We start from the raw sequence: 12,473 nt of genomic DNA, 5'->3' as shown, positions 1-12,473 counted from the left end.
GTATGTGAGTCCAATTTCAACAAAGGATTAAATAGCAATGTGGAGAAAAGATAATTATTCCCTTCGTGCCTTTTCAGTATGCCAGTGCAAGTAAACATGCTGATTGGACTGTAGTAGCTTTTGCTATGGTCCAAGGACACATCCCGTGACTCTTGAGCTTTGTCAGTGATGGAGTATAAGATTATTTGGTATTCCAGCAGCCTGTTCACGTGCTGTGAGAAAGACATAAAGCATCTGCGTTCAGACCGAAGTCAGGGTTTCTGTTCCACACACACCTGGAAGGTGCCTCCCCGGCCCCTTTCCGTATCCGGTAGTTGCATCACATAATCCCCTCCATAAACTTATCAAGCTCCATATTAAAGCTAGTTAGAGCTTTTGTTCCCACTACACTTAATGGAGAAGTCATAGTTATAAACCGGGTTGATATTTTACTGCTGAGCAGTAAATTCACCCAGCCTAAATCCTGTGTCTTGGCTGCAAAGGCAGCTGCGAGTTAATAAAGTCTTTCATGTATTACAGCAGGAATCACCAGTGCCACTGCAGTGAAAGGGCCTTGTGTTTCTTCAATAAATCACCATGCTCTGAGACGCACAGCTCTGTTCCCTCCAGGCTGAAATGCGGTGAACAAACTCTCTGCCCAAAACAGATGTCTGCAGTAATTTATTTTTTGCTTTTAATAGAAGCGCACATTTACAGGGGTATGGCTGAGATCAGTGTCTGGTCCGTGGTGCTTGTGGCGGAGGTGGAACGTCAGCTAGACCTTCCTGCCCTCCTCTGAAATCCACGAGAGCTGGGCAAACGCCAGCAGACCGGCTTTACGCTATCAAAAACTGTTTTGGTCTCGTCAGTTGTCGTGCGATGCAGTTACAGGTCACAAGGGAGTGAAAATAAAATTAATTACAGTCTCTTACTTGATGATAGGCAGATAATAAGGAAGGCTCCCCTGAAAGTAGCTGGAATCACTTCGTTTGTGTAAATTAGGAAAAGCATGAGTTATACTCAGCTGATGGGAGTCAGTGGGATTTAACACATATTGTCCAGGAGCGAAGCTGTGAGAAGAGACACCTCCTCCAGCCCAGCGCTCGCCGCTACCACTGCAGGCATTGTGCACGAACGTTTTGTGAGACGCTGGCGCCGGCCCTGCCCACACCTCAGTTTGCCTCTCCATACCTCTGTGTGAACTCTGAAACCGGTGCTTCGGAAAGGAAACACTGCTTCAGGGTGCGTGTTTCTGTGTGGGCTTCGGAGGTGCTTTGATTATCCCCAGCTTTTCTCTCCTGCGCTGATAGTCCTAGTACTGCTGCTGCTGACTAGGTGCTGACTAGGAAACAATGATGCCATTTTTACTCAGAGTGAGCTCAAAAACACACGCTTCTGATCCCCGGAGGCTGAGCGCAACGCTTCTGGAGGAGGCGCAGCCCCCCCTGCCCTGCAGAGCTGCTGAGCAGGAGGCAAGTTCAGGACCCAAACTGAAGCGATTGCTAAGCTCCTCTAGGTCACGTCTCCTGTTATGAAAAATGAGTTTGGTTTTGTCAGTGATCTCCTGCACTCGCAGTGAGGACTCATCGGTAGCCGTCCCTGAGTAGGCAGAGGTGGTGCGACTCCACGGCGATCATTGGTCCTGTTATCAAAGCAGCAAAGAGAGCAAATGTTTATATGCCTCCCTAGTCAAGATCCACTTTGATCAGAGCAATTCAAAATACTTCATGTTTTCAAATTGCGCCTTTTATTGCAGGGTTTTCTCCCTTTCTTTGCTCTCAGCAGCATGTGAAGCAGGCAGAAGTGATAGCGCTGCTCATAACAACTGTTACCTGTTTACCCAGGTCTCAGCGAAATGTTGCACACAGAGATATGAGCCACCATCTACAGAAGAATGTGACCTTCCGCTCCCACACTCTGCTATATAAATATGAGCCTCGCCATAAATTCTCTTCAACTTAACTGGAATTCGATATAACGAACCGCCAGCTCTCAGACATGAAACGAAAGCCCCTTTCTCGGGGCACAGCCTGTGAGGGGCTACGTGGCTTTGCCCCAGGGGCTCCTGTGAGCGCGGGTGTCGCTGAACACCTTGCGTGGGCAAACTCTGATTCCAGGGGGAAACCTCCAGGGTTTTCGCCTCCGATCACCATAAGACTTCCTTTTTTCTTTAGATTTGACTTTAACCTATAAATTGTGACTTCCTTCCCTGTGTCCATATGGTGCAGTCCTTTGTTTCTTACAGTGCTAAAATAAAAGTGCACAAGGGACTTCGGTCCTGTAGTGCCTGGGTCAGGTAGATCTCCTCTGGGCAATGCAGGCACTGCCTCCAGCCAGCGCTCTACAACCTCTGGTCATCAGATCAGGGTAAGTGGGGCCTCGCTGGCCACCAGGAGTGCGCAGGCACTGTGCCGCAGAAAGGATGCTGCTGCTTCCCTCCAGGATCTCCTGGGGAGCCCAGACCCCATCCTCCATCCCCGCCAGTGCCAGCTGTCGGAAGGGCCAGATCCTCCTTGCCATGGAGAGGTTCCCCAAGTGTCAGTTCTCTCACCTACTTGTCTCACGTGTGCTTTTTTATTCTTTTTGAAGCAGAGGAAGAAGATGAAGAAGAAATGGAAAAAATGCAGAATGGAAAGGATCGAGGTAAGAGGATGGATTACGGTTTCCAAGCCGTACTGTGCTTTCTGATTTGTTCATCTCTAGGAGACCAGTTTGCTGTCTCCACGTAGAGTCCCAAGAGAGGACTTTTGGTGCAGATGACGCCGCGTTGCTGCCGCTGCTGTTACGCCACCTGCAGACACGCAGCAGGTTTGCCTTCCTGCGCCGCCCCTGCCGTTCTGCACCATTGCTCCCTCCACATCTGCCATGGCTCGAGGTGACGTCACCGCCAGCGTTTCTGCAGTGTGTATTCAGCTTTAGAGAATGTTTTTCTTTAGCAAAGGTCATGCACAGATATTTGAAACGTGTAAGAGGAGGAGGAGGAGTTGCTTCGAGTGCTGCAAAGAAATCCAGTTCAGATGAATATATTAGGGAAAAATAAAACAACGTGTGGGCTGGTTACCAGTGGAGTTACTAAGCTGTGGGACTGTCATCTGCTGAACCACTGCCTCGTGTGACCTTGGCTGGACAAATATTCAGAATTACTCTGTTGATGATAATCCTGTGTAGGCAGTGCAACTGGCTAAATGGGGTTTCACAGGAGGTCTCTTTCATCTCTGCTATCCCTGGATTTCAGGTCTAGAAACTAATCCTCCCCAGACCACGCTTTCTTTGGTGTGAATGAATACATACCATGTGCTAGCAGAGTTATTCACAGGACTGGAAGTGATCATCGCAGGCGTGGAACACAGCCCTCTGAGTTGCAAACAACCGTGCAGTGTATGCTTGAGTTGGAAGGGTCTGGAGGAGATCTGTTCCTCATGTCACACTCCACAAGCAAACACAAAAGCACTTCCCAGAGCCCTCCTTGGGAAGAGGCCTTGACCAAACTAGAGAAAAGAACAAAACCCTCAGCAGCCTCTGCCAAAAGAATCTGGGAGAAAATGCTTTCCGGACCCCAAAGCCAGCAGCAGCGCGTTGCTAGGACTTGCTTCTCTGAGAAAGGGCCTTGGAGAGGGACACATCGGCCTAGGCATTTGTGTCTCACTTGAGCCAAGCCTGATTTCAGCATAGACAAACTTGAACTCTTCATCCTTTTTTGTTCTATGCATATTTTCCTTCTGGCTAAGATGAAGCGAAGGGGCTCATATTTCACTCTCAAAGAGCTTGTTTTCCTGGGTTTTCCTGTCCAGTGAGCAAAGCATTCAGGTGTTTGGGAATGCTCTGCTTCCTGATGGCTTGTCCATCAGTATTAGGCATTATAAGTTTGCATGAAGATAAGTTTAATTTTAGCTAAAACGACAGTTTTCAAAGCAGAACTGTGTTGGCTCTAAATCACAGGACTCTCTTTGCCCTAGAACATTCCTCCTAAGTTAAATATTTGAGATGCTTAGCAGATGACCCTTCTGCTTTTTTCCAAATGTGCATTGTATCTTGCATGGGAAATAGGGAAAGGGGGATTTTGAAGAGTTGAAATGTGATGTATGGTAGCAGAGATGTAGTAAGACAAATTCTCTCTGATACTCATTGCAGCAGCATTGGAATCAGGGGAACGGAGACATACCAAAAGCAGAACTTGGCCCAAAGCATTCGTGTGGAATGTAAATATTATCTCTGCCAGAGATTAAGTGATTTTTTAATGTCACAGAGTTAGTGAGATGAAAATCTGGCAGAGAAATCAAGGAATGATCAATATATAAATTACAATCCTCCTGTAGTGTGTACTCTTGAGAGGGCTGTGGAAATGCTGAGAGCACCTCCAGAAAGCAAAGTGCACGTGGTGATGGGAACTCCGTCCCTGGGTTTTCTTGGAGCTGTGCTGAGGACTGGCATTACAGCTCGGACGACAGCCCAGCCTGGTTTCATACCACCGCTTCTCGTAGCTTGTGTATTTCCAAACCTCTGTGTGAGCGTAAACAAGGGAGCCGCGGAGTCCTTGCAGGACTCTGGCGTGATGTGTTTCTTAGGGACAGCATTGCCCTTGGGCTTCCTCACGAGTTTCTTCACCAAGTTATTTTGGAGTTCTCTGTGTCCCAATTAGCCAACCTCAGGGGATTTTCCCCTGAACTCGCTTCCCCGCTGGAGAGGCGTACGTTCACCCGTTTGATACAGCGATGGCGCTGTGCTGCCTTAGCAGGGTGAAGTCATTTGAGAAGACTCCAAGTTGGCTGCTTCTTCTATGGTTATGGTTACAGATTAGGCAGCCTCTCGAGAGGAGACGTCCACATGGTTTTCCAGGCACAGAAGAGCGCCGCGGGAGCTGGCAAAGCCCCATCTGTCTGGTCACGTTAGCGTCGCCCTGCTGCAGCTCAGCCAGCCACAACTGCCTGCTTGGGTTAGCCCCTCCTGAAGCCTGGTGCCACACTTGCCGTGCCTTACACGTACGGCAGACATTACTCCTCAGAGAGGGTTTCCGGGTCGGTTACCCACTCGGCTGGTGCTGTCCCACAGTCGTTGTTTGTCATGGCTCCACCGCCTCACTCCAAGACTTTTGTTGGTGACCAAGAGCTGAATCCATGACAGCATCACCTGAAATAAGACCCACCATGAGATGGTCTCTTCATGTATCGGCCTTTTGGATTGTGTAAGCCTCAAAATGCTAGAAAAGGGAGTAAGGAGATATGATCTGCTCTGCCAAACTGCTGTAAGGAAGGGCATGGTTTGCAACTTCATAAAATTCGTTAGCCAAAAATATCCAGCTGAAAATACACCTCCCCACACTGAGCAAAACCGGAGTCCATGCGGTCTTCTGTCGCAAAGAACAACTCCTCTAATGAGATCCTGGATGTCGGGGCAGGGTGTGCCTCCAGCCCCAGGCCTGGAGGACAAGGCTCATGCTGCCATCCAGAGGGACCCGGCCAGGCAGAGAAGTGGGTCAGCAAGAGCCTCCTGCAGTTCCTCCTGCAGAGCGGAACAGGGGCCAGCAAAGGGCTCTCACCACGAAGAGGGCTGCTGCTCTGCTGGGATGCGTTAGGCAAAGCGTTGCCAGCAGGTCAAGGGAGGGGATCCTCCCTCAGCACCGGTGAGGCCACGTCTGCAGTGCTGGGACCAGGTCTGGACTCCCCAGGACAAGACTGGAGTGAGTGCAGGGAAGGGCCTTGGCAGTGATGAAGGCATTGAAGCATCCGTCCCACGAGGAGAGGCTGAGAGAGCTGGGCCTGGTCAGCCTGGAGAAGGCTTGGGGGGGTCAAACTGATGTGTATAAAAAAAATGATGGAAAAGAGCAAAGAAAATTGAGCTAGAGTCTTTTCAGTGGTGCCCAGTAACAGGACAAGAGGCAATGGGCACGCAATGAAATACAGAAAATTTTGTTTAAACGTAATAACTGTGAGGCTGGTCAAACTGGAAGAGGTTGCCCAGAGTGGCTGTGGGGTCCCTTCCCTAGATGTGCACAGACCCTGATGGGACCGGGCCCTGAGCAGCCTGCTCTGGCTGAGCCTGCCCTGAGGGGGGGTTGGTGGCGACCTTCCGCAGCCCCTTCCCACCACGATTCTGGATTTCTGCAGTTCTGTGAGACAAGGAGCACTTTTCTTCCTTCCTTGTGTTTCAGAGGACTGGAGATTTATCCAGATGCCTGTAAAGCTCTTTGCAGTCCAGAGAAGAGTTACTCATTTGAACAATAAGAGGTGGGGAGGTTATATTTTTCATTTTAAAGGAAATAAAATTACCTGCTTTATAAATGTGTCTTTTCCCCTCTGTTGCAGGTTAGATAGATGACCACAGACTGTACAGTAATTCAGGTAAGCGTGGCTATCGTTTTTCTTTTCCATTTCCAGTAGCAGTGCTCTGCGCGCGCTGTTGCAATGCACACGACCGAGTCCCTGGTAACCTGCTGCCATTGTCCTTTATTTTCTATTTCTGTGTAAGATGAGGAGCGTTCCCTGCCTGTTGCTCCACAACCCTTCAAAAGGATGCTGAGTTTTTCTTGTTATGACCCAATTTTGCTCCTGCTGCAGACAGTGGAAGGACATCATTAACTTCAGTGAGAACAAAATTACCAGTATTATCTCTTATTTTATTAGTATTACTTCTATACTTAGAGGCCTCAGCCAGGAAATAGGACCCTATTGTGATGGACACTATCCAGATGTACTAAAAATACAATCTCTACCCTCAAAGAGCCTGCACTTTACGTTATAATAAGGCACAACAGATGGATAGACAAACAGGTGCTGGAGAGCATGAGACAGTGTTAGCGGAGAAAGATTGAGTCCTGCGCTGACAATGCCTCTGAAGTACCTGAATGAGATCCCTATCTTTCCCCGTGTGAAAAGCTCGTAGGAGGGCACCGGGTTGGGTTTCTGCACTCGCATGATATTTGCCTTAGCCACAATGCTGATCTTTCACCATTTCCAATGGGAAGGAGGAGGTTCCTGTGGCCAGAATAATGTAGCGTGGATACACACATAATTAGCCAGGGCTTGGGAATGGGAGAAGAGGCAGCCCTTCTGTCTAGGTCCTTTTATATTGCACTGCAAGTCTGTAGGTTGGTTAGTTGTAGAACCTGGGCAGGAGAAAGAGACTTTTATCTTTAAGTTGCCATCTCAGATTCAGCCCATGTTGGTGGTGGGCCAGATGAATTAGACGTGACCGATGTGAAACACAATTTTACATGACAAAACCAGCACAGTGCTCCACCGAAGGTAATTTGCAAAGGAGAAAAACAGGGCTTTTGCCCTTTTTGCCTCCCTGCCATTTTAGTAACGTATAGAGATAACCTGAAAGTGGCTCAGAGTTTCTCTGTTAGTTTTTACATTAGAAATTCAAGTCCTGCCTCAGCTGGAAAACAATCTGGTAACTCAAGAAGGAGCAAAACTATGCCATCAGGGAGGAAGTTAGCAATGGGGAGCTGTTTATACCGGCTGTGTGTGGCTTTCTCGTAACGTCCCTTTGACTCCTAACAGCTGAATAGCACTCTGGAGAAAGGGGCGGCCTGGACGCTGCCCACCCCTGAGCCACCGGCCTAGGGACGAGAAGCTCGCTGCTCTCACAAGTCCACCCAGGGCTGATGAGAGCTGAATCGGAGATAACTGAAAAAATAAGAAACTCCTTTCAGGGTTTCTTTATCCTCCAGAAGGAACCAGGAAAGAACATGTCTGTGAAAGAACAAAATCCCCTCCAGCCACCATTAAACCGTGCTGGTTCTCCAGGTTCTTTGGCTTCCCCTTCGTGGTGCCAGGCTCTGTGGTGGGTCCTCCCGAGCCTCGCTGGCGGCGGGGCCGGGCCAAGCTGCGGTGGCTGTGGCTGCCCTTTGGCTCCAGCTGCCTCCAGCGACGGAGGGGCCTGGGATGTCCCAGCACCTCCAGGGGCTCCGTTTCCGCAGATCTTGGCTGCTCTTTGGGGGGGAAAAGTGCCTGGCACCAGCCTCACCTTAGCTTGCAAAGTCCGTGTTTGGCGGAGCTCTGCTCCCCGCGGGGACGGCGATTCTCACCCGGCGTTGTGTTTCCGATGGCACAGGCACAGAGGGTAACACGGTGAGCTCCTCTTCGGAAGGCGTCTCCACATCCTTCGGAAGAGGCACGTTTCAGCTGATGCATCCACCATCGTGCAACTGTGAACGATCTCAACCACCTGCTGACGGCAGCGGCTTTCTCTTAACCAACTGGAGGGCTTTCCCTGCGGGCATTTGCCTCTTAGATTATTGCATGTACTATTTTCCTAAATGTCTTTACTAGCGATAATCAGACAGTGCCCCATCGAACCCAGCAATTTATGGGAGGTTAAAAAAAGGGGGGAAAGGTAATACTCCCTGCTCTGCTAAGTGTACTGATCTTTTTTGATTTCCTACCAAACGGTGTCATAATCGCATCACACGCTGGTTGTTTCCTCTTGACTTCTGACCCTCGGTATGCATGAAAAAACGGGTGTTGCGCCTTTTGAGTTTCCTCGCGTGTAATACAAAGGGGATTCTGAGTGCAGACCCTCTAAAAAAACCCGCCTTCTAAAAATACCACCCCGTCTATCACTGTTTGGTTGCCATAGTGTTTGATGTTGCATGTCGTTCTCAGAGTAAATGACAGGGCATGTCAAGGGGAGAGGAATGCGTAACAAGAGGAGGAGCAACTGTAATTATGGGCCATAAACCCTGGATGAGTGCCTCGCGGGGATTCCTGACTCCATACTTTTCTTTAGACTGTTACAAAATTTCCCTTTACAAGCAGGGAATTCAGGGACGAGCATTGCTAGGTTGACATTAGCATCTGTGCATTAATTTTTGAGAGCCGAGTTCAGGTTTGTTTAAAATTAAGAGAAATAACAGAGTTGTGTAGTCTGAGGCTGCAGGCTCACCACTGTCTGGATCCTCGCTAGGCTTTTCTTTTATAGCTGCTTAGAAAACATCGTAATCAGTTCCAATCACTAGTGATTTTATTTTTTTTTCTTGGTGCTTAGGAATGTTATTTTTAGTGGAAGGAGCTGAGTGCCCTAATGCATCTATAAATATTTATCAAGGGTGATGAATGGAAAGGAGTGATAAACCCTGAAGCCAACCCTCAGCTTTTCTTCCTGTCTGAACCGATACGCTGCATCGGTTCTTGGCGGAAAGTGCTCGTTAGGTACCTACAGCCCTTTGGGAGAGAAAAAATAAACATACATGGTGGCCACAGATTTAGTTGAGTATAAATATTGTGAACGAGCTGTCAGAAAGGAAAGAAAAGTGATGATAACCTGGTTCAGCGTGTTAGCTCTAGCCTGCCAAACACAGTACACTTGTGGGGACTTGGAAGGTTTCGTGGTCGCCTTTGTGCGCTCTCAGCTGAATGAGCTGCGTTATGCCACAAGTCGCCTTGGTTGCAGCTGGGCAGACTCACGGGGATGCGTGTTTCGGAGTGCCCGAAGTACGAGGGTTTTGCTCGTGGCCGTGCTCAGGGACCCGACGGTGTGGTGATGCCTCCAGCAGTCACCATCACACCTGCGCGCACCGGGCTCCTCCTCGCGCTGCCACTGCGGGACCCCTTCCCTGTCCCCTGTCCCCTGTCCCCTGTCCCCTGTCCCCTGTCCCCTGTCCCCTGTCCCGCCACCACCAACCCACTGGTGGGAGCCACCAGGGGTTTTACATCCTGCAGGGCCACGCTTCTGCCAGCGAAGCCAAGCACCCCTGAGCCCCGAGGCCGGGAGCTGGAGGCTGAGCTGGTGCCAGAGGCAGCAAGGGCAGTGGCAAAGGGGAGGCTCGGCCTCCTCTGCGCTTCCAAAGGGAAGGGCAGGCGGACCTTTAGAGGTGCCCGGCACGCAGCTCAGAGCTGGAAGGAAGGGCTGGACACCCGCCTTCTGCAGCCATCAAGGACACACAGTAAACGTGAAACCTAGATTCACAGGGGACCATCGTATTTGCTGCTTTTTTTTTCCTATTATTACTCACCCTGTGACTTTCCCTTCTCGCTTTTGTCACCACAACTCACCCAATGTGAGGCCAAACCCTTACTGCAGCTCTCGCCTAATGTCACCTAACGCTACCCCGCTACGAGCTGATTTTGGGGCACGGCCACATCAAGGCACGTCTCCGAGCCTGAGGTCTGGCTGCCCTGGGACACGCTGGCCACCAATGCACCCACCCCTGCTGGCTGGGGCACCCATAGGTGGCCTGCCCACACCCTGCAGTCCCACCACAGTGTCATAGGTGCACGGGGGACACGGGTGGGAGGCAGCTGTGGGTCTGCTCCAGACCCCGTCCGGCTACCCAGGGCTTTCTAGGAGGGTTTTGAACATCCAGCACTTGCACAGGGGCTTCGGTGTCTTCCCTGTAGGTCTCCACCTCCGTGAAGCACCAAGGAACCTCCTGAGATACCCCTCCCACGGCTCTGCCCACGCAACGCCGCTTGGCGCTGGGTTTGTTGCTTGCTGCCTCCTAAAGGAACAATTCCTCCATCAGAGCGGCAGCAGGCAGCCAGCCTCCCCCAGCCCCAGCGGCTGCGTGATCTCCTCCGGGACCCGCACCCCGCGAGGTGCTGTCCTGCAGGAGCGAGGGGCCGGACACCGGAGGACGGGGCTGTTTCCGCCCGCGCGCTGAGCGCTGCGCGCACTGCGGTGCCTGGTCTTTGTTTGGAAAACCTGACAGCTCCAGCGGGTGTTAGCAGGCACAGCCGGGATAGGGCGTGCGTGTGTGTGTGTGTGTGTTAAACGTGACCCCGTGTGCCACAGCCCTGGATTACCTCACCCTCAGTGCCATTTATTTTAGCCAGTAAAGCGTTTTAGCAGATGCTCGATGTAATCACAACGCCGGGGCGTGCAAGTTGCCGTCAGCCCCTGTGCCGGCCATGCCTGCCGTTACAGGGGGGACGTCGCTGCTTTAGGAGGCCACCACCGGGGCAGAAGGGACCCGTGTGCTGCCGGGCTGCAGGCACACCGCTGTCGCAGCACAGCCAGCAGCAGCAAACGGGCACCGGGGCTGTCGGGAGCGATTGCAGTGCTGCCTGCGTGCGTCACAGCACAGAGGCTTAATTGCACTCGTCCTCACCAGCCTGCAGCTGACAGCTTTGCTGCGCTGCCTGCTCGCGGGCGATGGAAACGATGCCGCGGGCATCCCACCCCGCGGTGCGTGCAGCCAAGCACCAGCGGTGACCCTGAGGAGGACGAGTGCCGCGGGCTCGGTGCCTGTCACCAGCGTGACGCTGCGGGAGGCCACCGCCGGTGGCACCCGCTCGGACCCTGTCTGAGAAGCCTGGCAGCGGGCACCGGTCTTGCACTGGGATGGGGAGTGCCACAGGGGGGTCTGTCCGAGCCCGTAGAGCACCAGGACACGCCGCTGGTGGCTGTGAGCGGGGCCACGACCAGGCGAGGGAGGTCCCGTGCGAGGCAGCAGGACGCCTGGGGCAGTTTGGCACTCCACCGACGCCAGGCGCTTCCCCTGGTGTCATTCTGGGGTTTTGTGTATGGAAACCAAACCACCCTGGCTTGCTTGTGGTTAACTCTGAAAACTGTGTGTGAACTATTGCTTGCCTTTGGAATAATCGCCTTAAACCCCCCGGGAGGAACATTTCAGGCCAGGCTTTAATGTATTCCCCCAGGCTGTATCCCCTGGTGTTACAGCTCCAGTGTGTGCCCGTTCCCCTGCTGAGGCCATTTTCATCTTGCCAGAGGAAAAGTTTGCTCTCTGGCTGCTCGAGGTGGCCCTGGCGGGGCACTCAGGACGTGGTGTTTTGGGAGCAGCCAAGGGAGCTGCGACCTGCAGCAGCACAGCCCCGCGGAGCTGCGGCCGCGCACCCAGCGATGCACCGGCGGTGCCAGCACTGCGCCTGGTGAGCTGTGCTGCCTCCGTCCTGTGCTGGCCCTGCACGGCCAGCCCAGATCCTTTCCTTTCAAATTTGGGGGTTGTTTTTACAGCTGGATGGTCATTTTTTTTTGACTGGACGCAGTAGCGAGGGTCATGAGCGAAGCCAGGGCTGGATGCAGCGCGGCCAGGGAGCCCTGCGGGAGCCAGGGGTCTGCTGCAGCCGAACCCTGGGGACGGTGTGCTGATATTTGCTGCTTGCTCTCAGGTGATTTCTGCCCCTTCCTGTGCTTTAATTTCCTCACTAATACTGACCACAATGCCTGTTTTCACCCTAGCAGCGTACAAAACGTGTGGTTTTGAAACCACTTCCTTCTCTGCATTGCCCTCTTTTTCCTCGGGGATTACTCCGGTTCCAGGGGGAATGGCCATCCCGAGCACGTGCTCTGCAAGCTGCTGCGTTTGGCAGCCCAGCGGGTGCACTTGTGTCCCGTGGGGACGTGCACGGGGTGGCAGCGGGTGGCACCTGCCCCACAGGGCGCACGGCTCCCCCGTGGGGACGCTGGCAGGCAGCGCCCGGCAGCGCCGGATGCCACCGCGGCGTGCACACGGACAGAGAAACCCCCAGAGACCACCAGGTGGGAATCCTCACTGCTTCGGGTTTAAACCAAGCTTTGCAGTTTTTCTGAGG

General features: G+C 52.3%; 1 protein-coding gene across 18 annotated transcripts in view; it reads left to right on the top strand.

Annotated features, from left to right (window-relative positions):
* The window catches only part of DTNB (dystrobrevin beta), a 201,932-nt gene extending 193,388 nt beyond the window's left edge, over positions 1–8,544 (top strand). For 12 of the 18 annotated variants that reach the window (XR_014581891.1, XR_014581894.1, XM_083829783.1 and 9 more), the window contains 3 exons: positions 2,569–2,622; positions 6,282–6,317; positions 8,035–8,544. Coding sequence is in view for 14 of the 18 variants with exons in the window: in XM_083829783.1 (XP_083685909.1) it covers positions 2,569–2,622; positions 6,282–6,286 (59 nt within the window). In the remaining 4 variants the exon portion in view is untranslated. The other 6 variants (XR_014581892.1, XR_014581893.1, XM_083829780.1 and 3 more) reach the window with 3 other exon arrangements.
* The last annotated feature ends 3,929 nt before the right edge of the window (positions 8,545–12,473 follow it).

This window comes from Anser anser (genome assembly GCF_964211835.1).
Source record: "Anser anser genome assembly, chromosome: 3".
Lineage (NCBI taxonomy): Eukaryota > Metazoa > Chordata > Aves > Anseriformes > Anatidae > Anser > Anser anser.
This window is presented reverse-complemented; position numbering and strand designations above follow the sequence as displayed.